The following is a 26,621-nucleotide window of genomic DNA, read 5'->3' as shown; positions in this document are numbered from 1 at the left end:
CTGATTCTGATGGGTAAGGGGTAGAACCTGTGGGACACTGGTGGGATTAAAACAGGTTTCATGCCCAACGATGGCAGGAGATCTGTGCAGGAGTGTTTTTGAAGTGGAAAAGCCATTCATGAAAGATTACTAGAAGTAGATGCTTGAGGGGCAACACAGACTCACGAGCCAAAGATTTCCGTTGGTTTCAAAACAGAAAGCTTAGCAGCACTCGAACGGGCTGCTCAGTCCAACGAGCTCACACCGAGACCAGTACTTGGCCTGTAGCCGCTGCCCCGTGCCCGTCTCTACCCTTCTTAAACACCACCGGTGCCTGTTCCCACCGCACTCTCCGGTAGTATGCTCCAGAAACTCACCCCTCTCTGGCTGAGAAAGATCCTGCTCTAACAGTGCTAGAAAAGCACAGCACGGAAACAGGCCTTTCAGCCCATCTAGTCTGTGCTGAACCACTTAGACTGCTTTCTCTTATCAATAGCTGCACTGGGACCACAGTCCTCCACATGCCTACACCTATCCAAACTTCCCTTAAACATTGAACTCCACACTCACAACCCTCTGAAAGAAGAGATTTCATCTCATGTTACCTGTAAAGATTGTTACTTTTCCACCTTAAACCCATGACCTCCAGTTGTAGCCCCACCCAACCCAATACTCTCCCCCTTTCCCTAAACTTGTTTTGTCTAGCTTTACCTACCTCGGATCTGGGGAAAGATTTCCTGCAGTCTGCTCTCTATACCCCTCCAAATTTTATATACCCCGATCATGACCTCTCTGAACCACCTCAGCTTACAGAACGGATCCTGACACTCCTCAGAGCTGAAACCCTCCATCCCAGGCAGTGTCGCCTAGTCACGCCCTTCCTGTAGAGCGGTGACAGGAACCGCACGCAGTTCTCCAGCTGTGGTTAGACCAGAGTTTGATAAGGTTGGAACACAACGTCCCTGCACTCGTATTCAGTGCCCTGACTAGTATCCCTCAGGCATTTCTGCCTCCATTGAGGGAATATGGCACAAATAGGGTTAACATACAACTGGGTGCACTTGCAGGAGTGAGTTTGATTATCCTTTCACTGTTTTTAAAAACAAGTTTCATCCTGTGACTCCGTCTACCCCTCCCCTTACAGTTAACCTTGTCCAAGCCAGTGCCAGAGATGTATGATAATGCCTCCTCCACACATCCTGCAGGAAAATTCCCAGAACCAGAATGAGATGAAAGTTCCTCCCAAAAAAATATAAAAGACAAAATATTCCTCACAATGTTTTATTTCCTTAAAAAAAAGCATTACATAACAACCAACTCTTCAACTTAAAAAAACACAAATATTATACACAGTTCACAGTCCTAGCCAAGTTATAAAATTGAATCACAAACAGGATAAAAATCTGCTGATGCTGGGAATCCAAAGCAACACACGGACCAGATGCTGGAGGACCTTCCATCAGGTCTTCCAGGAGGGTCCCGGCCTGATGCATCAACTGTTTATTCATTTCCATAGATGCTGCCGGACCTGCCCAGCTCCTCCAGCAATTCCTATAAAATGGAATGAACGATTATGATAATACTGAGAGGTCAAAGCTGGTGATTGTCAGTTGTAACATAATCAGTGACAGACGGATTGGGATGGGAAGATGATGGTTCAAGTTCAAACAGGGAACAGCCCGACCATCATGGATAATCTTGGTCACCCTGTTATAGTAAATGGGCGGCAGGGCGGAGATACGTCTCTACCAATGGCGATGTAAGGCGCTCCTTCCCTCCACTAGCCTGCAGGTCACCCTTGGGCGAGGGGTAGCACCTGCTTAGACCCCCCCCACCCCAATCAGGGTCATGTGAAGCCATGGGAGCAGGACATGGTTGGTCACAAGTCCAGTTATGCGACCTCTGACACCAGGCAATCTCTGAAGAGCATTGATAATGGCTGGGGTTACCCATCTTGTAAAGACACTGTCCAGATGAATGGCAAACCACTTCAGTAGAAACATTTGCCAAGAACAACCACGGTCATGGATAGACCATGATCACCCTTGTCATACAATACAGCACATAATCATGATGATGTTACCATAGATACGTTTTCAAACTGGAAAGAGTACAGAAAAGATTTGCCAGGACCCAGGGGCCCCAAGTTACCAGGAGAGATTGTGTAGACTGGGACTCCACTCAAACAAACGTCGTGCACCTTTCTCCCTGGGAGAGGGTCAGTGCCCAAAGAGAATGGGCTGAGAAACCACAGGAACTTCCTTTTTAAAAAGAGGATTCATTTATGTTTTTATTTAATCAGCTAAAGATTGACAATGGGGGGGGGGTGTTGTCAGGGAGAAAGTACTCTGATGGAACAAGGCACACATAATGCTGGATGAACTCAGCAGGTCAGGCAGCATCTATGGAGGGGAATCAACGGTCGACCTTTAAGAGGGTCCCGGCTGTTTATTCCCTGCCATAAATGCCCCTGTCCGGCTGAGTTCCTGCGGCATTTTGAGTGCCTTGCCCAAGATTTCCAGCAGCAGTACAATCTCCTGCACCGGCCCTCGGAAAGGCTCAAGGACTGCACTGTACTCCGGATTGCAGTGGAACTGACTCTCCCTCACTGGAAGGTCTCCGAGATGCAGAGGGCGGGGCTGAGCAGGGAGTTCGGAGACCCAGACAGGAATTGATCCCAGTTTGAGATCTGATTAAAGTGTGTCTGAGTGTCTGGGGCCTCCCGTGTTGGAAGCTCTGGGTTGTGACTCAGCAGACCAAGCTGCTACCATGGCAACGCCTCAACACCAGCATAAAAACAAGGCGCGTCAGTCTGGGCTTTCCTGGGACTTGGCAACCTTGGTAAACAGTGATGGGGATTACGCAGCGGGTTTGGGTGGGGGGGGGGAGGAGTGGTCTGCCTTGTCCCAGTTTTGGGCTGACGGAAGAGTGAGGGAGCCCAGAGGATGGGGAGCAACTTTCTCCCACCGAGGACAAAGTTTAACAGCAGGGGGAGCATGCGAAGACTCAAGGCCAGCACTCTGCACAAATGGATGCAAGGATCCGGCCATGGGAAACCATTGTGGTGCGTTAATCTAGCCAGCAATGGACACACGACGAGCAGCACCATGATGACTGTTATAGTTTGTTCTCGTTCTCCCCCCTCCCCCCACAGCGATGCCACAGGACGTTCAACAGGATGTCAGTGAAGAGCAAGAATTTCAGGTTGTCTACTGGATATATACTGTTAGTGAATGTACTTCGAAACCTCTTCCTAAGGGAGGTGGTGTTGCTTGGGACTAAAACCTCCTGGGCTGGGAGGTCATTGGGGGGTGTAGGACCTCAGTTTCAATCTACCAAAGTCTTGCTTCTGCCCCGCTCCTGCAGCATGCTGCGTAGGGAACTGTCATGTCGGTACACCCGTTCCTCAGGCAAGGGGCTTTTCTTTCGGGGGGGGTAGAGGCATTGGTTGTTTCAAGCGCCTCATCCAGCTGTCGCAGTGGCCCTGCCAGTCGGAGCCTCGAGTGTGGTCCATCGCTACCCAGGAGGGCGTCCGCTCCACAGTCCCGCCTCACATCATGTTGAAGCTCATCATCAGCACAATGTCCTCCTTTTTCATGGTGGCAGCTGAAAAGACAGGGAAATCAGGGCCAGAGTAAATGGCAGTCCTTCTAACGGCAGTTAGTGCTAGCGTTATCCTGGAACAACGCCTCCTCGTTGAGCCAAGCGTGACTTTTGGGAGCTTTGTCACTCCCTGTACGTGCAGGCACCTCGCAGTCTCCATCCAGCTAATCACAATCGCCTGCCACTCATTCTAGACTCGTCACCAGCAGCCAACTTAGCCCCAGCTCTCATTCACATTCCCCGTTCACTCATCGAACCAGCTGGTCTTGCTCCTAACTTTAACTCTCCCTGCCTGATGCTTACCTGTCGTGTCTAGTTTCTGCCTTATCTTGTTGTGTGGCCCCTCCTAGAATTATAGAAAAGTACAGCACAGAAACAGGCCTTTCAGCCCATCTAGACCATGCCGAACCATTTAAACTGCCAACTCCTGTCAACTTGTGCCCGGACCATACCCCTACCTACGTTGAAATCTCCACCTGCACTGGCAGCGAGTTCCACACTCTCATGACCCTCTGAGTGAAGAAGTTTCCCTTCATGCCCCCCTTAAACTTTTCACCTTTCACCCTTAACCCATGACCTCTGGTTGTAGGCCCACCCAACCTCAGTGGAAAACGCCTGCTTACATTTACCTCTTAATTTTGTATAGCTTTATCAAATCTCCTCACAACCTTCTACATTCCAAAGAATAAAGTGCTATTCTATTCGATCTTCCTCCAGTCCCGACAACACCCTTGTTTGCCCAAGTCTTGTTATGTTATGGTCTAATAGTAAAGTACCGTGTTGCTAAATTGTCTCCGCTGCCCTGTTTTTGGGTCACGCCTCCTCTACGTCCGTGACGAGCTCTCTTCAGTTTTTTGCCCGCGGCGCCCCCGTCCAGGTGGCAACATTCATCCAGGCTGCCCACTAACCGGGTCATACCCTCTTCTAACTGCTGCCGCCCAGCAGAGGAGCAGAAGCCTGAAGTCCCAAACCAGCAGGGTCAACAACAGCCATTTCCCCTCGACCATCAGGTTACTGAACCGCCCAGCGAGACCTGGGGTTAGCGCAATGATTTACAGCGCCGGTACCGCGGGTCCAACTCCCCCCGCTGCCTGGACGGAGTTTGCAGATCCCCCCCCCGTGGCTGCCATTGCTAAATAGTCCTGTGATTAGGCTAGGATTTGCTGGGCGGCGTGGCTCGGAGGACCTACCGGAAGGACAGTCTCAGGAGTGCTGAAGTTTAGCGACCGCAGAGTGAACAAGGACTGGACGAGAGCAGCGGAGACCATTTAGCAGAAACTTCACTAATAGGACTGACTGTGGATGAGAGCGGCAGCTGAGTGAGTTGGGTGAGACTCCGTTTCCTTCATGAGCAGGGCCTGACAAGGCACCTGGAGGTCCGGTTTTGTTCGGGAATAATGCAAATTTAAAATAAAAACCCTAACCTTATCTCACTAACGGGCCGCCTCTTGCACAGTGCACTTGTCTCAGATTTACACACACACACACACACACACACACACACACACACACACACACACACACACACACACACACACACACACACACACACACACACACACACACACACACACACGTGCCTTGTTGTGCACATTTCTTTCACCATCCTGTATAATTTTTGTACAATTTATTTTCAGCGCCTGTGAAACTGCAGCACGCAAGTTTTTCCATTGTACCTGGACCTTGCGGCGTTTGTGCACACAACGATTAACTTGAGCGGATTTAACTCCAGTCCAAGGCGTGTTCCTGTTTAATCTTTACCCACCTCCCAGCAGGTGTAAGGACAGCTTTTATATAACGGTCATCAGACTCTGAAATTCACCATTCATCCACTAAATGATGAGCATGTGATCTCCCAATCTACCCCGCGGATACCCCTGCTCTCTGTCACTGTAACACTATCCGCATTCCACTTTCCTTTTTAACTACCTCAGTGAAATGATGTATGGGGTGATCGGTCCGGCCCGCACACCAACAGCAGCTTATCACTATCTCCGTACAGGTGACAATAATAAACCAATTCCAGGAACCAGCAGAGCAGCAGAATCAGGCCATTCGGACCATCGAATCTGCCCTGCCATCCGTTATGGCTGATTTATTTTCTCTCTCAACCCCATTCCCCTGGCTTCTCCCCTTATTCTTAGATGCCCTGACCAATCAAGAACCCATCAACCTCTGTTCTAAATACACCCAATGATTTGTGCTCCGCAGCCGTCTGTGGCAACAAATTCCACAGATTCACCACCCTCTGGCTGAAGTTAGAACATTACAGCTCAGAAACAGGCCTTTTGGCCCTTCTTGGTTGTGCCAAACCATTTTCTGCCTAGTCCCACTGATCTGCACCCGGGCCATATCCCTCCAAACCCCTCTCATCCATGTACCTGTCCAAGTTTTTCATAAATGTCATGTGAGCCCGCATTCACCACTTCATCTGGCAGCACATTCCACACTCCCACTACTCTCTGTGTGAAGAAGCTCCCCCCCCCATGTCCCCTTTAAACTTTTCCCCCTTCACCCTTAACCCATGTCCTCTGGTTTTTTTCTCCCCTAGCCTCAGTGGAAAAAGCCTGCTTGCATTCACTCTATCTAGACCCATCATAATTTTATACACCTCTATCAAATCACCCCTCATTCTCCTACGCTCCAGGGAATAAAGTCCTAACCTATTCAACCTTTCTCTGTAACTCAGTTTCTCAAGTCCCGGTAACATCCTTGTAAACCTTCTCTGCAATCTTTCAGCCTTATTAATATCCTTCCTGTAATTAGGTGACCAAAACTGCACACAGTTCTTCCTCGTCTCTGTTCCAAATGGACATCCCTGTAGTCCAGGGGTTCCCAACCCTACCATTTTCGGGGGTCCATGGCATAAAAAAGGTTGAAAACCCCTGCTCTATTCTGAGGTCACGACCTCTGATCCTAGACTCCCCCACAATAGGAAACATCCTCTCCATGTCCACACTATCTAGGCTTTTCAACATTCAAAATGTTTCAATGAGGCCCCATCTTATTGTTCTGAATTCCAGTGGTACAGTCCCAGAACCAAATGACGCTCTCCGCACGTTAACCCTTTCATTCTCAGAATCCTCCTGGCGAACCTCCTCTGGACCTTCTCCAATGTCAAGGCACCTTTTCGTAGACAAGGGTGCTAAACTGCTTTCAACACTCCTGGTAAACACACAAAATGCTGGAGGAACTCAGCAAGTCAGGCAGCATCTGTGGAAATGAATGCAGTCGGCGTTTCTGGCGAGACCCTTCCTGGACCCTACGCCAAGTGTCTGCCGAAGGGTTTCGGCTCCAAACATCGACTGTATTTTTTTTCTCCCATAGATGCTGCCTGGCCTGCTGAGTTCTTCCAGCATTTTGTGTGTGTTGCTCAGATTTCCTCTTGCAAGCGTCTGATCAATGCGTTATATCTTCTCTCTCATAGTCTAGTTCTCTCCAAGTGAATGCTAACGCTGCATACATTTGCCTTCCTTATCACCGACTCCACCTGCATGTCAACCTTTCGGGAATCCTGCATAAGGACTCCCAAATCACTTTGCACCCTGATTTTGGAATGTTCTCCCCGTTTAGTAAATAGTCTAGGCTTCCAGCCGAGCACAGGTATCAATTATACCTGACATTTTGATGACGAACTCTGCCAACTTCTCCATTCAGGGATGAGAAGAGCTTATTCGTTATATTCTCCGGGAAAAGCACGAGATCCCTTCCCAGTCCGCGCTTTATATCTTCTACCACAGGGCGCGACCGGACACTTCCCGACTCTGTATTCCATCTGCCACTTGTTCGCGAATTAGTCTTTCTGCCGCCGCCTCTCAACACTCCCTGCCCTTCCACCCATCCGAAAACCTGGCCACAAAGCCGGCAATTCCGTTATGCAGATATTGACTTATAACGTGAAAAGAAGCGGTCCCGACACCGACCCCGGCGGAACATTAACGGGGGGAAACTGTGCCAGGAAGTTGATGTGATCGGCGTGAACTGGCGGTCAATAGCCGACATAGACCCGACGGGCCGAAGGGCCTGTTCTTAGTGGTAATTTCTAATTTGTCAACTCCCCTCCCCACCCGATCCGAGGCTGCTCCAATGTCCCATGTCCCAGAAAAGATCCACCTCCCCCCACCCCCGCGGGTGGTCTTACCGTCACTCCCGGGGGTCCTCTGACCCCACAGGCGCTTCTTCAACCCTCGAGTCCACCCCTTGGCTCTTCGCTTCAGGGCATCCGCCACGCTCGATCTCGTCTCCTCCTCCTGCGGTCCCTCCCAGACCCCGGGGTAGGGGATGCTCCGACCGTCCCACCGCACCCGAGAGAGGTGGCGGCACAGCGGGCAGGCGAGCTGGTGGTCTCCCGAGATGTCCGGGTGGCTCTGGGAGAGGAGGGTCAGGACACACTCGCTGCAGAAGGCGTGCTGGCACGGCAATACCCTCGGGGTCCGGGACCCGCCGTTATAGGGGGAATAGCACACACTGCATTCCGCGTCTCCAAACATCTTGTCTGCTCTCTGAAGGACAAGAAGGGATCCCGCGCTCTATTTATAGCCCGCTGGGTGTGTTTAACAATGAACTCACCCTTCCAAATACGGTATGATTCGTCACACGTCTGGCTGGACAGCCTCCAGGTTTCACCTACCCAATCTCCCCGTCGGTTTCAACACCCACTCGCGCATTCCCCCAGCCACTCAGACAATCCGGTAACTAATGCTGCCCCGCGGGTGTCAGTGGTTGGACTCTTTTACACATTAGGTTTATTATTGTCACATGGCACGGTGAAAAACTTGTCTTGCATTCCGTTCATACAGATCATTTCATTACGTTGAGGTAGTGCAAGGTAAAACAGTAACAGAGTGCAGAATAAATTGGTTTGAGTATAATATCCTCGACTCCATTCAATCAGCCTGGAGCCAATCCCTTTCCACTTCCGATGTTCTCAAAATCCTCAGCTACTGTCAATTCCCTGGCTCTGACACCGTGGAGGTCCAGTCCCTATACACTTATCCCCTATCAAGAAGGCTTTAAAGCTCTCTGCTTTTTTCTCAATGACAGAACCAAACAGTTCCCCTCCACCACCCTCCAACTGGCAGAACTGGTCCTCCCCCTCAACAATTTTTCCTTGTGCTCCCCCCACTTTCTCCGGACTCCATCGTCACCAGCATGGGCCCAGGCCATGCCCGCCTCTCCGTTGGCTACGTGGAACTGTTCCTGTTCCAAGCCTTCCCTGTCGTGCTCCCCAGTTCTTCCGGGGCTGCACTGACTACTGAGTTGGTGCTGCTTCCCGCACCCACGCTGAGCTCATCGACTTTGCCTCCAACTTCCACTCTGCACTTAAATTCACTTGGTCCATTTCTAGCACCTCCCTCCCCTTTCTTGATCTCTCTGGCACCATGTCTAGAGACAAATTGTTGACCAATATCTTTTATGAACCTACCAATTCCCATGGTTATCCTGTTTCCACCTGATCATCTGTAAAAATGCTCTTCCCTTTTCTCAGCCCCTTGGCCTCTGCTGCAGCCGTTCCCAGGCCATTCTCCTACGATCTCTCATCAACGAGGTATTCTTGCCCTCACAACTGCTGCTCGTTAGATGTTCTTTCTTGTTTTTCGCAACATTCTCTATAAATTCTAGTGACTTCTGAGATACTCAAATCACCTCATCTGGCACCAACAATCATTCCACTGTCAAAATCATTTAGATCACATTTCTACCCCATTCTGGCGTTTGGTTGGAATAACAATTGAACCTCTTGACAACGTCTGTATGCACCTACCACCCAACCAGCCTCTGCGTCCAGTACATAATTCTCCAAAACTTCTGCCACCTGTAACGGGATCCCACTACCAAGCACATCTTTCTCCATCCCCAACTTCCTGCTTTCCGCAGGAATTACTCTACACGACCACTGGTCCCTTCCCACCGATCTCCCTCCTGGCACTTACCCTTGCAAGCAGAACAAGTTCCACACCGGCCCCCTACGTCTCCTCCCTCACTACCATTCAGGGCCCCGAACAGTCCTTCCAGGTGAGGCGACACTTCACCTTTGAGACTGCTGGGGTCATTTGCTGTGTTCGGTGCTCCCGGTGTGGCCTCCTGTACATCGGTGAGACCCAACGTGGATTGGGAGACCTCTTCACCGAGCCTTTACGTTCCTTCCACCAGAACAAGTGGGATGTCCCTGTAGCCACTCATTTTAATTCCACTTCCCATTCCCATTCCAGTATTTCCATCCGTGGCTTTCTCCGCTCTTGTGATGAGGCCACACTTAGGTTGGAGGAGCAACACCTTATATTCCATTCAACCTGATTTCTCAAACTTCTGGTAATGCCCCAAACCCACCCACCTTCTCCATTTGCCATCCCCTTTTCCCCCTCTCAGCTTATCTCCTTGCCCACCCATCACCTCCCTCTTGCACTCCTTCCCCCATTTCTTTCTTCCAGGGCCTTCTGTCTCTTGCGCCAATCGACTTCCAAGCTCCTTACTTCATCCCTCCCCCTCCAAGTTTCACCTACCACCTTGTTTCCCTCTCCCTTGCCCCCACCTTTTAAATCTACTCCTCAGCTTCTTTCCTCCAGTCCTGCCGACACGTCGACTGTACTATTTTCCACAGACGCTGCCTGGCCTGCTGGGTTCCCCCAGCGTTTTGTGTGTGTTGCTCAGATTTCTGGCATCTGCAGATTTTCTCTTGTTTGTGCTTTTATGCTCTGAGTTGCTGCCACGTGATTTGTATTAAAAAGCCCGTGTACTGGTGTACCTAAAGGAGCGGCCACTGAGTGTATACTGAGATACGGCGAAAAGCTTGCCTCGTGTACCGTTTGTACAGATCAGATCATTACGCAGTGCATTGAAGTAGAACAAGGTAAAACAATTGTGTACAGTTCTGGTCACGGAATTATAGGAAAGATGTCAACAAAATAGAGAGTACAGATAAGATTTACTAGAATGTTACCTGGGTTTCAGCACCTAAGTTACAGAGAAAGGTTGAACAAGTTAGGTCTTTATTCTTTGGAGCGTAGAGGGTTGAGGGGAGAACTTGATAGATGCATTTAAAATTATGAGGGGGATAGATAGAGTTGACGTGGATAGGCTTTTTCCATTGAGAGTAGGGGAGATTCAAACAGGAGGACATGAGTTGAGAGTTAGGGGGCAAAAGTTTAGGGGTAACACGAGGGGGAACTTCTTTACTCAGAGACTGGTAGCTGTGTGGAACGAGCTCCTAGTAGAAGTGGTAGAGGCAGGTTCGGTATTGTCATTTAAAGTAAAATTGGATAGGTATATGGACAGGAAAAGAATGGACGGTTACGGGCTGAGTGCAGGTCGGTGGGACTAGGTGACAGTAAGCATTCGGCATGGACTAGAAGAGCCAAGATGGCCTGTTTCTGTGCTGTAATTGTTATATGGTTTTATAATAACAGAATGCAGAATAAAGTGTAACAGCTACAGAGAGAGTGCAGTGCAGGTAAACAATAAGATGCAAGATGATAGGGCACCATGGCAGTTAGCAAGACTGTCTTACAGCTTGAGGTGTCGGAGTTCAGAGTTCAATTCCCCCTTCTTCTGTAAGGAGTTCGTACGTTCTCCCCGTGGGCTTCCTCCGGGTGCTCTGGTTTCCTCCCACAGTCCACAGACATTCCGGTTAGTAGGTCATCGTAAATTATCCTGTGTTTAGGCTAGGGTTCAGTAGGTGGGTGGTGTGACTTGTTAGGTCAGAAGGACCTGCTCTGTGCTGTAAATAATGAGGTAGACTGTGAGGTCAAGTGTGCGTATTGATGTAAAGTTCAAAGTAAATTTTATTATCAAAATACATTTTGTCACCATATACAACCCTGAGATACATTTCCTTGCAGGCATACTCAAGAAGTCTGTAGAATAATAACCACAACAGCATCAATGACAGGCTGCATCAACATGGGTGTTCAACCAGTCTGCAAAAGCACTCCTTATTGTCGTGTAGCAGTGTGTTGGAACAGGTTATATGCTGCTGATAATTGGGCAGGGTTTTCTTCAAACAGGTGTGCTTGAAGTTACTGGAGTACTCATCAGAGGATCAGTAACTTTAAACTCCTTTGTGTCACTATCTCAGAGGACCTCTCTTGGACCCATCATATAAATGTAATTACAAAGAAAGCACAACAGCGCCTTTACTTCCTTAGGAATCTGCCGAGATTCAGCATAACTTCAAAAACTTTGACAAAAATCTCTAGATGTGTAGCGGAGAATATATTGACTGGCTGCACCATGGCCAGGTATGGAAACACAAATGCCTTTGAATGGAAGATCCTACAAAAGAGCAGATTTAGTCCAGTACATCACAGGTAAAGCCCTCCCAACCGTTGAGCACATCTACATGAAATGTTGTCGCAAGAAAGCAGCATCCATCGTCAGGGATTCTCTCACTGCTGCCATCAGGTAGAAGGTACAGGAGCCTCAGGACTCACACCACCAGGTTCAGGAACAGTCACTACCCCTCAACCATCAGACTCTTGAACCAAAGAGGGTAACTAAAATCACTTGCCCATCCATTGAGATGTTTCCACAACCAATGATCTCACTTTAAGGACTCTTTATTTCATTTTCTCGTTATTTATTGCTATTTATTTATATTTGCATTTACACAGTTTGTTGTCTCCTGGTTGATCTTTCATTGATCCTGTTATCGTTACTGTTCTATAGATTTGATGAGTATTCCCACAGGAAAATGAATCTTAAGGCTGTATGTGGTGATATATATGTACTTTGGTAATAACATTTACTTTGAACTTTGAACAGACAACAAACTGTGCACATACAAAGATAAGAAATAAAAATAAATAGATAGATAAATAAATAGATAAGCAAGCAAGCATCAAGAACACGAGATGAAGAGTCCTTGAAACATTTCAATTATAGGGCAAGTATAGTTATATGAAGTTATCCCTTTTGATTAAAGAGCCTGATGGTTGAGGGGTGATAACTATTCCTGAACCTGGTGGTGTGAATCCTGAGGCTCCTGAACCTTCATGATGGTAGCAGTGAGAAGAGAGCATGTCCTGGGTGGTGGGGTCCCTGATGATGGATGCTGCTCTCCTGCGACAGAGTTTCATGTAGATGTGTCTAGCGGTTGGGAGGGCTTTACCCGTGATGGACTAGGAACCGTTCAATAGTCTGATAACAGTGGGATAGAAGCCGCCCTTGAACCTGGTGATACCTGGCTTTTGTATCTTTTGATGTGGGAGGAATACCATTATGCTGTTTTTCTCCCCCCAGGTCAGCAGGAAGTATAGACAGGATAGGATGCTTTCTGGAGAGGGTGGAGTTTCTTTAACCTGAGGGGGTAGAAGCATTGGTGAGTTCTCCCGGTGGTTGGATCAGGACAGGCTGTTGATGATGCTCACATCTACAAACTTGAAGTTCTTAATGCTCTCAGCCTCAGCACTGTTGATGTAAACAGGACCATGTTCATTACCCCCACTGCCCCCGAAGTCAATGACCACCGTTTTGTCTTCTTAACACTAAAGGAGAGGTTGTTATCAACATGTCACTTTGTTCTCCATCTCCTTCCCGTACTCCATCTCATCAGCACTTGAGACACTGCCCATCTGTGTTATTCATTAATTATGGAAATGATTACACAACACTTGGTCAATAAGGTTGCAAAATGTTGACTGTCCATTTCCCTCCATACGTACTTGGTAAATTGGTTTAGTATTGTCACATGTATTAAGAACAGTGAAAGTGAAACTCTTGCCTTGCATGTTGTCCATGCAGATCGAATCATTACACTGTGTATTGAGGTAGAACAAAGTAAAACAATAACAGATTTTTTTTCTGTCTTGGCAGGCGGCAGGCAATCAGAGCAGGGCTAATAAATAGACAGGAGGTGTAAACAAGCGGCCATTGTTAGACTGGTGCGGCTTTGGCTGAACAGGTTTGGCAAGCCCAGGCAGAGGTTCTAAGTAAGTAATTAGAAAGATTATGTTAAGTTTTTTTTTTCTGTAGCACATAGCTAGAGTGCTGAGAAAAGATCTGGAGTTAGTGGTATGTTCCTTGTGTGAAATGTGGGAAATTTGGGAGACCTCCAGCCTCTCTGATAACTACATCAGAATGATTTTCAGCTCCTTAGAGACTATGTGAAGAGACTGGAGATGCAGCTCGATGACCTTTGGCTCACAAGGGAAAATAAGGAGGTAACCATCCCTAGGTTGCAGGAGGCGGGTAGCTGGGTGACTGTCAGAAGGGAAATGGTCAAGCCTTTGGCCGTTTCCTTCAATAATAAGTACACCACTTTGGATACTGGTTGGTTGGTTGGGTGGGTGGGTGGTTGGGTGGGTGGGTGGGTGGTTGGGTGGTTGGGTGGGTGGTTGGGTGGGTGGGTGGGTGGTTGGGTGGTTGGGTGGGTGGTTGGGTGGGTGGGTGGTTGGGTGGTTGGGTGGGTGGGTGGGTGGGAACAACATAGCAGGGGGAGCCTCAGTTACAGGGTCTCTGGCACTGAGTCTGATGTCGTGGCTCAGAAGGGAAGGGGAGAGAAGAAGAGTGCAATAGTGACCGGGGGTTCCATAATTCGATGAGCAGAAAACAGATTCTGTAGACCCAGATAAGCCATTGCCTCCCACTTACCAGGGCCAGGACTATTTCAGCTTGGGCCCGCAGCATTCTAAAGGGGGACGGTGAGCAGCCAGGAGTCTTGGTACACATTGGCATTAATGCCGTAGGTAGGAAAGGCAAGGAGGTCTTGAAGAGAGATTTTAGGGAAGCATGCAGAAAGCTGCAAAGCAGGACCTGTGGGGTAGTGATATCTAGATTGGTACCTTTGCCACACAACAAGTACCGGTAGTATTATTCGGCAGATGAACACGTGGCTGAAGAATTGGTGCAGGGGACAGGGCTTTAGATTTCTGGATCATTGGGATCTCTTCCGGGGAAGGTATGACCTGTACAAGAAGGACGGTTACACCTGAATCCAAAGGAGACCCATACCATTGCAGACAGGTTTGCGAGAGCTGTTGGGGAGGGTTTAACTTAACTTGGCAGGGGGGTGGGAACCGGAGTGAGAGGGCTGAGGAAGGGCAGCTGGTTCACAAGTAGATGCAGTGTGTAGTGAGACCGTGAGGATACAAGACTGGCTGACTGGCAGGAGGCAAAGAGTGAGAATAAAGGGGGCCTTTTCTGGATGGGTGCCAGTGACTAGTGGTGTTCTACAGGTGTCAGTGTTGGGACCGCTTCTTTTCACATTGTATGTCGATGATTTGGAAGGAGGAACTGATGGCTTTGAGGCCAGGTTTGCAAACCACACAAAGATAGGTGGAAGGGCAGGTAGCTTTGAGGAAGCAGGGTGTCTGTCTGCAGACAGACTGGGGGAATGGGCAATGAAGTGAGATGGAATACAGTGTCAGGAAGATTATGGTCTTGCACTTCGGCAGAAGGAATAAAGGCACTGACTATTTTATAAGAGGGAAGAAAATTCAAAATCAAAAGTGCAGAGGGACTCGGGAATCCTCACACAGGAATCCCTAAAAGTTAACTTGCAGGATGAGTCAATGGCGAAGAAGGTAAATGTGATGTTAGCATTCATTTTGAGAGGGCTGGAATATAAAAGCAGGGATGTAATGCTGAAGCTTTATCAGGCATTGGTCAGACTGCACATGGAATATTGTGAGCAGTTTTGGGACCCTTATCTAAGAAAAGCCGTGCTGTCCAGAGAGAGTCAGGAGGAGATTCTGGGATGAGGAAAAGTAGTTTTAGCCACAGGATGGTGAATCAGTGGAATTCATTGCCACAAATGGCTGTGGAGGCCAAGTCATTGGGTATATTTAAAACGGTGGTTGATATGTTCTTGATTAGTCAGGGCATCAAAGGTTATGAGGAGAGGCAGGAGAATGGGGTTGAGAGGGATAATAAATCAGCCATGATGGAATGGGCCAGAACAACTAATTCTGCTGCTAGGTCTTATGGTCTGATGCAGAATAAAGTGTAAGAACCACAGAGAAAGTGAAGTGCAACCAGACAGTCAGGTGCAGGAACATAACCAGAGAGAATCTGAGGTCAACAGTCTATCTTATCAGGCGAGGGATGTGTTCAACAGTCTTACAGACCATTTAGAGGGGCAGAAGTTGCCCTTGAGCCTGGTGGGACGTGCTTTCTGGCTTTTGTATCTTCTCCCTGCTGGGAGAGGGAATGACCGAGGTGGGTGGGGTGTTTGGTTATGTAGGCTGGCTTACTGAGGCATTGGCCTGCTGAGCAACTTCGTGTGGTGCTCACGGGAACAACTGCAACTGGAGTAACGCACGCAAAATGCCGCAGGAACTCAGCAGGTCAGGCAGCATCTATGGAGAGGAATAAACAGTCGAAGTTTCGGGCCATCAGGACTGGAAATGAAGGGGGAAGCTGCCAGAATAAGAAGGTTGGGGTAGGGGGTGGGGAAGGAGAACAAGCTGGAAGGTGATAGGTGAAGGTAGGTGGGTGAGGGAGGGGCGATGAAGTAAGAAGCTGGGAGGTGATAGGTGGAAAAGGAAAAGGGCTGAAGAAGAAGGAATCTGATAGGATAAAAGAGTGGACCATGGGAGAAAGGGAAAGGGGAGAGGCACCAGGGGTTAGATGATAGGCAGTAAAGGAGAAGAGTGGGAAATGGAGAAGAGGGAAGGAAGGAGATAAAAGTTACTGGAAGTCGGAGAAATTGATGTTCAAGCCGACAGGTTGGAGGCGACGGAGAAGGAATATGAGGTGCTGCTCTTCCAATGCATTCCCTGGGAAGATGAAGCCTGGGGCGGATATGCCATGGAATAATGGGGCAGGCTTGAGGGGCTGAATGGCCTCCAACTGCCTCTGCTTTCTAACGTGCTGTAATCTATTCTCACCCTCCCCATATTTCCAGTAACTCCCCTTCAGATTCTACCAATCACAGAGACACACTGTTGGGGGGGGGGGGGATTTTACAGCAGCCGATTAACCCAGTGACCACACACGTTGTTGGGATGTGGGAGGAAACCGCAGCAACTGGGAGAAATGTCCATCATCCAATCTCCTCTGTCCATTGGAGGACAGGCAACCTCGTCCTTCACGTTCTGGCAGCATCCTCATAAATCCTCCCCGTTTAATAACATCTTTCCTACAGCAGGGTGGCCAAACTGAACACAACACGCCATTCCCTCTAAGCTGATTGGGTGCATTGCCGCACAACTGGAATTGGAAGCAGGTAAGAACAAGTCCACGAAACGTGAGAGACTTTCTAAAGACCTTTCATAAGACACAGAACAGAATTCAGCCATTTGGCTCATTGTGGCTGATCCATCTCCCTCTCAGACCCAATCTCCTGCCTTCTCCCCGTATCCCTTCAATCAAAAATCTATCAACCTCCGCCTCAAATATACAGAAAGACTTGGCCCCCACTGCTCTCATGGCAATGAATTCCACAGATTCACCACTCTCTGGCTAAAGAAACCCCTCCTCATCTCCATTCTAAACGGACAGCCCTCTATTCTGAGTCTGTGTCTGCTAGTCTTAGACTCTCCCATCACAGGAAACATCCCCTCGGCATCCACTCTATCAAGGCCTTTCACCATTCGATAGGTTTCAATTAGGTCACCCCTCATTCTTCTGAATTCCAGTGAGTACAGACCCGGAGACATCAAACGCTCCTCATATGACACGCTGTTGAATCCTGGAATCATTTTCATGAATCTGTTTTGAACCCTCCCAATTTCAGCACATCCTTTCAAAGATAAGGGGCTCAAAACTGTTCACAATACTCCAAGTGAGGCCTCACCAGTGCTTTATAAAGCCTCAGCATTACATCTTTGCTTTTATATTCTAGTCCTCTCAAAATGAACGCTAACATAATTTTTGTTTTCCTCACCACAGACTCAACCTGCAAATTAACATTTAGGGAATCATACACAAGGACTCCCAAGTCCCTTTGTGCCTCAGATTTTTGTATTTTCTCTCCATTTAGAAAATATCCAACCCTTTCATTTTTTTCTACCGTACACTTCCTGACACTATATTCCATCTGCCACTTCTTTGCTGATACTGCTAATTTGTTTGTCTTTCTGTAGCCACTCTACTTCCTCAAAACTAACTTCCCCCCCCATCTATCTTCATAACATCTGCAAACATTGCAACAAACCATCAGTTCCTTCATCCAAATCATTGACATATAACATATAAAGAATCAGTCACAACACAGAACCCTGTGGAACACCATCAGCCAACCAGAAAAGGCTCCCTTTATTCCCACTTTTTGTCTCCTACCAATGAGCTTTATCCATGCTAGAATCGTTCCTGTAATACCATGGGCTTGTAGCTTGTTAACAGCCTCATTTGTGTCACCTTGTCAAAGGCCTTCTGAAAATCCAAATACATCAGTCAATTCTCCTTTGGCTGTCAAATAATTGCAACAGATTTGTCAGGCAAGATTTTCCCTTGAGGAAGCCATGCTGACTACTGCCTATCATATCATGTGCCTCTGAGTACCCTGACACCTCATCCTTAATAATCGACTCCAACATCTTCCCAACCACTGAGGTCAGACCAACTGGCCTCCTTTCCTTTCTGCAGCCTCTCTCCCTTCTTGAAGAGTGGAGTGACGTTTGCAATTTTCTAGTTTTCTGGAACCAATCCAGCATCTAGTGATTCTTGAAACATCATTACTAATGTCTCCACAAACTCTTCAGCTACCCCTTTGAGAACGCTGGGGTTTACACCATCTGGTCCAGGTGACTTACTTACCTTCAGACCTTTCAGTTCCCAAGAACCTTCTCCCTAGTAATGGCAACTTTATACACTTCATGATCCCTGACTCCTGGAACTTCCACCACACTGCTTGTGTCTTCACCACAGTGAAGACTGATGCAAAATGCTTAATTGGTTCGTCCGCCATTTTGTTGTCCCACATTACTACCTCTCCAGCAACATTTCCAGCAGTCCAAAATTCACTTTCATCTCTCTTTTACACTTTAAGTATCTGAAGAAACTTTTGATATCCTCTTTAATATTGTCTAGCTTACTTTCATGTTCCATCTTTACCTTCTTAATGACTTTTTAGTTGCCTTCTGTTGGTTTTTAAAAACTTCCCAATCCTCTACCTTCCCACTAATTTTTCTCTATTATATGCCCTCTCTTTGGCTTTTATGTTGGCTTTGACTTCTCTTGTTAGCCATAATTGTGTCCTTTAGAATAATTCTTCCTCTTTTGAATATATATCCTGCGCCTTCCAAATTGCTTCCAGAAATTCCAGCCATTGCTGCTCTGCCCTCATCCCTGCCTGTGTTCTTTTCCAATCAATTCTGGCCAACTCTTCTCTCGTGCCTCTGTAAATTTCTTCACTCCACTATAAAACAGACACATCTAACTTTAGATTCTCTTACTCAACTTTCAGGGTAAATTTGATCACATTATGATCATTTGTTCCTTAAACTCTCCAATCAGTTCCGCTTCATTGCGCAACACCCGATCCGGAACAGCTGATCCCCTAGTGGGTTCAATCCTGAGCTGCTCTCAAAAGCCAATTTAGGGTTATTAGAAAAAAACATTCTAGAAATCCCACCTCTTGGAATCTGGCACCAACCTGATATTTACAATCTACTTGCATATTAAAATCCCCCATGATTGTTGTAATATTGCTCTTTTGGCATGCATTTTCTATCTCCCGTTGTAATTTATAGGCCATGTCTTTACTATTATTTGGGGCTCTGTATATAACACGGTCTTTTCACACTTGCAGTTCTATCTACAATGACTCAACACCTTCCGACTCTATGTCACCTCTTTCAAATGATTCGATTTCATTTCTTTTTACCGACTGAACAATTCCACCCTCTCTGCCTTCCTGCTTGACCTTTCAATGCAAAGTGCATCCGTAGATATGAAGCTCTCAGCTAGAGTTATCTTTCAGCTATGATTCAATTAATAAATAAAATCAAAAACGTGTGATTTTTCAATTTTCATTCTAAACGTTTATAGCATGCGTATTACAAAAAACATTTAAAGTGCCGTGCAATTTTCAGGCCGTAAGCATTTCCTGCTTAGAGCAAAGGTTGGTCAGCACAGCTGTAAAAATATGAGGGGGAAAGTTTCACGCACGGAGTCTTGTACAACCACACCATTTCCTATACTCAGTGCCCTTGCCCACATACCAAAAGCCTGCTTCCCTATCCTGTCTACCTGTGATGACGCCACTTTCAGGGAAACATGGTCAAAGTTCAAAGTACGTTTAATATCAAAGTATGTGGGCAGTATTCGACCCTGAAATTCGTCTTCCTGCAGACAGCCAGGAAACACAGAAGCACCATGGAGCCCGCTCAAAGCGAACATCAAACAACCAACGCGCGAAAGGCAACAGAACAAGCAAATAGCACACAGAATATTAAAACACCAGCCTGAACTCCAGGGTCACTTTGTTCTACGACACTCCCCAGGGCCCTGACGTTCACTGTGAACGTCCTACTTTGAGTCACGGAGAGATTCGGAATGGAAACTGGACCTTCATCCCCTCCAGTGTGTGCCCAACCATCAGCCACCCATCTACAACAATCTCAGCTCATTCCTCCTATATTCCCATCGACTGCACCCCCTCACCTCCTTCAGTTCAAAAATGCAGGGTCTCCACCCAAGACGTTCTGACCTTTTCCCTCCACAGACACTGCCTGACCCTCTGAGCTCCTCCAGGAGTTTGTACGATGCTCCTGGTTGGCCCTTTGTGTCTCCAGTGGATAGTGCGGGCGTTAGTGTGACGCAGGGAACAGAGCTTAGCTGTCTGCTGTCTCCACCTTGTGGTTGAGCTGGGTATTGCTAACGGTTCTAATTACAGTGAGTTGGCTCAGGAGCAGATTGCGACTCAGGTTTAATATCACCGGCATATGTCATGAAATTTGTTGGCTTTGCAGCAGCAGTACATAATAATGGGAAAAAACTGTGAATTACAGTGTGTATATATACATAAAGTAATTAAATTAGATAAGTAGTGCAAAAATAGAAATAAAAAGTAATGAGGTAGTTTTCATGGGTTCAATGTCCATTCAGAAATCAGATGGCAAAGGGGAAGAAGCTGTTCCTGAATCACTGAGTGTGTGCCTTCAGGCCCCTGTACCTCCTCCCTGGTACAATGAGAAGAGGGCATGTCCTGGGCGATGGGTGTCCTCAATGATTGACATTGCCTTTTTGAGGCATTTGTCCTTGAAGATGTTGGATGATGGGGACGTTAGTGCCCATGATGGAGCTGACTATGTTTACAACTCTCTGCAGTTTATTTTGATTCTGTGCAGTGCCCCTCAATTCCCCCCTCCCCAATACCAGACGGTGATGCAGCCAATCAGAATGGTCTCCATAGTACATCTGTAGAAATTTGTGAGTGTTTTTGGTGACATTCCAAATCTCCTCAAACTCCGAATGAAATACAGCCACTGTCGTGTCTTCTTTGTAGCTTCATTGATATGTTGGGTCCAGGTTAGATCCTCAGAGATATTGACATGCAGGAACTTGAAACTGCTCACCCTTTCCATTTCCGATCCCTCTGAGGACTGGTGTGTGTTCCCTCGTCTCAGCCTTTCTGAACTCCACAATCACAGAAACATAGAAAACCTACAGCACAATACAGGCCCTTCGGCCCACAAGGTTGTGCCGAACATATTCCTACCCTAGAAATGAGTAGGCTTACCCACAGCCCTATATTTTCCTAAGGTCCATGTACCCATCCAAAAGTCTCTTAAAAGACCCTATCGTATCCGCCTCCACCACCGTTGCCGGCAGCCCATTCCACGCACTCACCACTCTCTGAGTAAAAACTTACCCCTGACATCTCCTCTGTACCTACTCCCCAGCATCTTAAATCTGTGCCCTCTCATGCTAGCCATTTCAGCCCTGGGAAAAAGCCTCTGACTATCCACACAATCAATGCCTCTCATCATCTTCTACACCTCTATCAGGTCACCTCTCATCCTCTGTCGCTCCAAACAGAAAAGGATTATGGGGAAGACTCCTTTCCGATGATGTCGGAATTGAATTCCGAAGCTGTAATTGCATCACGCTAGCCACTGTGTTACCGGGGTGCACGGGATTTCCCTCTGGTATCCAGTTTTCTCCCACATCCCAACAACATCCAGGGTCAGTGCGAATTACCCCCTGAGTGTGTGGGTGAGAGGATGAGAGTGTGGGAGAATGGGGTTGCTTTGAGGGCCCATATTGGTCTTGGTTTTTTAGATTAAGCGCGGGTAGGTACCCCTCAGAGATGTGTGCTTAGCCCACTGCTCTACTCTCTTCACTGACTGTGGCTAGGACAGCTCAAATCCATTTGCTGACAGATGGTGATGAGAAAGGGTACAGGAGCAAGATTGATCAGCTGGTTGAGTGGTGTATCAGCACTCAACGTCAGTAAAACATTGCGATTGGTTGCGGACTTCAGGAAGGGTAAGTCGAGGGAACACACCCTGGTCCTCATCGAGGGATCAGGAGTGGAAAGAGTGAGCAAGTTCAAGTTCCTGGGTGTCAACATCTCTGAGGGTCTGTCCTGGATCCTGATGCAGTTACAAAGAAGACATGACTGCAGCTGTATTTTATTAGGAGTTTGAGGAGATTGGTATGTCACTTGCAACTTTCTACAGACGTACCATGGAGAGCATTCTAATTGGCTGCATCATCATCTGGTACGGGGTGGGGCTACTGCACAGGATCAAAATAATCTGCAGGAAGTTTTAAACTCAGTTGACTCGATGGTATTGTTTCATAATTGGGGACATGTATAAAATTCACAACCACGGACATTGAGTTGGGGTTTTGCTTTCAGAAGTTGGTCTGACGCGATGATGTGATTAATGGAAAAGGTTTTTCGCGCACTTTAGTTGTGTAGGTTTGGGAGTTCAATATAATGCATTACGGGTTTTGTTAAACATAAAATGCATCACTTCGTTTTATTTTTGAATATCTACATTGGTGACCCTGATGCTCTAGGACAATTCCAAAGTTACTGAACAATGCAGTCGCTTTGAAACTGCCGGAGTTTTGGGAGCAAAATGCTGTCATTTGGTTTGTGCAAGCTGAGGCCCAATTCACGCTGCAAGAAATCTCCACCGACAACACCAAACATCTCTATGTGGTAGCATCGCTCAGCAACTCCATGGTGGCAAGAGTGGGGAATCTTCCAGAACACCCACCTGAACACGATAAATGCCAATTGCTGAAAACTCCCCTTTTACAGACTTTTGGACTATTGGAGTCTGAGCATTAAACAGTTGCTCTTCTTGTCCAGCCTCGGCGATGCTAATCCTTCGGAACTAATGGATCACATGCTGTCTCTCCTGGGAAATCACCATCCTTGTTTTATTTTTAAAGAACTCTTCATGCAGCAAATGCCTGATCCAGTTCAGACAGCCGTCACCAATGAACCCTTGAAGGAAGGACTGTGGGGAGCTTGCTAAAATGGCTGACAGTCTACACTCAGCCGGGCAGTGATGCGTCATTCCACCTCCTCTCTCTACCTCAACAAGCCCAGTCAGCAAGGCCCCCAACATAAGGACGCCCGTGGCTGTGAAACAGACGATGCGGGAACTGTGTTTTTACCACGCTCGCTCTGGTAAAAACACGAGGAAGTGCTGACAACCTTGCAGCTTTGACAGTGGCAGCGTATCGGGATGTCAGAGATCTGCGACCACCGTGAGCTCCAGACTCTTCATTTCAGGGTGACGTGTGACACGGGTGATTAAGAGAGCGTGCTGCCTGCATCCCCTGTTGGTGAGAAAGCAAAGAGTGGTGAAACCTCGCTGGAGACCACAGGATCCAGACTTACAGGAAACGATGCTTCGGTGGGCAGTGTGACTTCATCCTGGCTAAAGTGACTGGACGTCTACTCAGTGCAAATCTCCTGTGTGCCCAAGGACTGCTAGTCATTCTCAAGAACTGCTGCCTCATGGACGTCAAGGACTCTAGGTCATTACCCTATTCCCCAGCAAGCTCCCCACAATAACTCTGTCAAGCACATGCACCTCAGCATGTGAGTTTACTCGACTGCTGGGGGAGTTCCCAAACCTCACCAAGCCTACATTCGCCACCCGGTCAAGTCACAAAACACCGGGTCGAGCACCACATTCCCACAACTGGCCGCCAGTCCGTGCCCACACTCATAGACCGGACCCCGAAAAGCTGGCAACTGCGAAGTCGGAGTCTGCCAACATGGAAAAACTTGGCATTGCACGCCAGTCGAGTGGCCCCTGGGCATCGCTCCTCCATATGGTCCCTACGTCCGATGGTAGTTGCTGCCCATACAGTGATTACCTTCATGAGGCCACAATCCCAAACCGTCACCCAGTCCCACACGTCCAAGACTTTTCGTTATCTTCAGCCGGAAAGTTAATTTCTTTTCCAAAGTCAGTCTAGTTAGGGGCTACCATCTGGTGCCTGTGTGCTCGGAGGACATTCCCTAAATGGCTGTGATAATCCTGTTTAGTCTCTTTGAGATTCTGCACATGCTGTTTAGGCTGAAAAATACAGCACAGACATTCTAACGGCTGATGGACTCTGGATTAAAACACTGCGATTTTCTTTTTGTTTACCTGGATGACATACTTGTCACCAATGGATCCAAATCCGAACACGTATCTCATCTCCGCTCACTTTTCGTGCCCTTAAGCCAATGCAGGCTGATTATCAACCCAGCTAAATGCCAGGTTGGGTTGTCAATCATTGACTTTCTCGGCCATCACATCTCTGCAGAAGGTGCGGAACCCCCCCCCCCCCCATCAAGGGTAGCCACAATTTTGGATTTCCCACCATCCCGCACGACTAGAAACTACAGGGGTTTTTAGGTGTGGTGAGTTTCTAGCACCGCTTCATTCCGTGGGCTGCTGAATTTATTCTCCCCCTGTATAGTGGCTTAAAGGCAATGCTCCTTGACTGGTCAGTGGATGATACCAAACAAGCTCTTCCTAACATGACACTACTGGTGCACCCACTCCATGCCCCAGACTATGCTGTGGGCGTTGTGCACGAACAGTGAAGGCGTGTGGCAGCTGCTCCCCCCGACAGGAAGTATAACATGTCTGAGCGGGAGCTTCTGGGTCTCCTTCTGGCTATCCGCCATTTTTGTTTTCTTCCCGAGAGTCGCCATTTCACAACATTCATCGGCCACGGACCCCTCGTGTGCACGATGGCCAAAATATCAGAACCTTGATCTGCACAGCGGCAATGCCAACTGAGTTCACAGCAAGTACACAGCATCTGAAAGGGGAAAGAGTAATGTTGTGGCTGATTGCCTCTCACGTACACATGGGGGATGATTATGACAGCTGACCAAGTTACTGACCCGGAGGTCCAGGCTTACCGACTAGCAGCCACAAGCCTGCAGCTGGCTGACATTGAGTTCGGGGAAGCTGCAGTTTCTCTCCTGTGTGATGTCTCAACTGGTCGCCCTCACCCCATCATGCCCACAAACTGGAGATGGACTGCTTACAACTCCAAACATGGCCTCTTGCGTCCGGGCCGAAAGGCCTCACAGAAACCGGTCACCCTACCGTTTGTGTGGCAGAGCCTCAGGAAGGACACGTGTGATTGGTCTGCAGATGGTGTGGCAGAGTCTCAGGAAGGACACGTGTGATTGGTCTGCAGATGGTGTGGCAGAACCTCAGGAAGGACACGTGTGATTGGTCTGCAGATGGTGTGGCAGAGTCTCAGGAAGGACACGTGTGATTGGTCTGCAGATGGTGTGGCAGAACCTCTGGAAGGACACATGTGATTGGTCTGCAGATGGTGTGGCAGAGCCTCAGGAAGGACACGTGTGATTGGTCTGCAATTTGTGTGGAATGCCAGTGGGCAAAAATTAACCGTCATGTTCAGGCACCATCGGCACCTTTTGAGGTCTTTGAATGATGGTTTGACTATGTTAATGTGGACTTTGTTGGCCCTCTTTCTCCCACTCCATGGTTTCACTCACCTTACCATTGTGGACCGTACCACCAAGTGGTCAGAGGTCATCCTTCTAGCATCGACAACGGCCGCAGACTTGGCTTGGGTGTTCATCAGCACCTGGGTCACTCAGTTTTGCACCCCATCTGATATTTCCTCTGACCGTGGCCCCCCAATTCACGTCAGACCTCTGGGGTGCGATGGCCCAGAAGCTCAGCGTTAGGCTACATCACTCCACGGCGAATCACCCGCAGTCCAACGGCCTATGCGAGCGGTTTCACCGTTCCTTAAAGGCTGCTCTGAGAGCTTCCCTGACCGATGAGTGTTGATGTGATCGGCTCCCGTGGGTCCTGCTGGGGCTCAGAAAGGGTCCGCGGCTGAGTTGGTCCATGGGAAGCTGTTACAAGTGCCAAGTGATTTCATTCCTAATACCACAACCGCCTGGTCAACTTCTCAACAGCGTCCCACCCTCCTCAGTGAATCCACTCCCTTTCCACCTATCCCTACCTCCCATCATGGCCTACCGCACTCCTGCGTACCTGTTGACCTACAATCCACCTCATTTGGTTTTGTCCGCCATGACAGTAACATCCCTTACGCTGGCCCGTTCCGTGTTTTGGAACGGGGGGAAAAGACTTTTACCGTAGATAAGAGGGGTAAACCTGAACGTATTTCAGTAGATCACTTTAAGCTGACCCGCCAAGGTTTGGAATATTACGCTTCCGTGCCCCGGCGTCACAACCTGAACGTGTCAGCGTACCTCTGGACGAGCCAGAGGCGCCTACAGTTCCTCCGCCCATGGAACACAGGACCCGAGCCGGGCAGCTCGTCCGAGCTCCAGCTTTAGTGAAGCCTGGCGGCCTGTGTAGGGTAATGTAATTAGAAATGTACATAATTCACAACCACCAACACTGAGTTGGGGTTTCACTTTAAGAGACTGGTCTGACGTAATGACGTTATTATGTGAGAGGTTTTTAGTGCTCAATAAAAATGTGTTACAGGTTTCCTTAAAGTTAAAACACCTCACCTTGTTTTATTTGCAGAAACCTACAAATGGGTCAGCCTTGATGGAGCAGATTTGATGGGCCAAATGGCCTAATTTGGGCAGCATCTGTGGAGGGAAATGGTTAATGTTTGGGTCAAAGATCCTTTAAGAATTGTCCAATAAACAGACTTCAACAGAA

General features: G+C 48.1%; 1 protein-coding gene and 1 long non-coding RNA gene across 2 annotated transcripts; one reads left to right on the top strand and one right to left on the bottom strand.

Moving 5' to 3' along the window:
- Window positions 1-1,246: 1,246 nt before the first annotated feature.
- Window positions 1,247-8,084, bottom strand: LOC140729217 (RING finger protein 223-like). Its single transcript, XM_073048735.1, has 2 exons — window positions 7,724-8,084; window positions 1,247-3,585 (listed from the first exon to the last, which is right to left on the bottom strand). The coding sequence occupies exons 1-2, from the start codon at window positions 8,070-8,072 to the stop codon at window positions 3,530-3,532; spliced, it is 405 nt and encodes a 134-aa protein (XP_072904836.1). The 5' UTR covers window positions 8,073-8,084; the 3' UTR covers window positions 1,247-3,529.
- On the top strand, window positions 4,490-26,621 carry LOC140729218 (uncharacterized). The gene is made up of 4 exons (XR_012099289.1): window positions 4,490-4,910; window positions 13,393-13,508; window positions 16,664-16,744; window positions 26,481-26,621. It is a non-coding gene; the product is annotated as an uncharacterized lncRNA (long non-coding RNA).

Source organism: Hemitrygon akajei, chromosome 6 (genome assembly GCF_048418815.1).
Source record: "Hemitrygon akajei chromosome 6, sHemAka1.3, whole genome shotgun sequence".
NCBI classification, from domain to species: Eukaryota; Metazoa; Chordata; class Chondrichthyes; order Myliobatiformes; family Dasyatidae; genus Hemitrygon; species Hemitrygon akajei.
The sequence above is the reverse complement of the archived record's forward strand: the minus strand, read 5'-3'. Positions and strand labels throughout refer to the sequence as shown.

Excerpts from the sequence above, each read along its gene's own strand:
- LOC140729217 (XM_073048735.1), bottom strand. The coding sequence starts at position 8,072 with ATGTTTGGAGACGCGGAATGCAGTGTGTGCTATTCCCCCTATAACGGC. Across the intron at positions 3,586-7,723 it reads GAGGACCCCCGGGAGTGACG|CTGCCACCATGAAAAAGGAG; the intron begins GTAAGACCACCC and ends CTGTCTTTTCAG.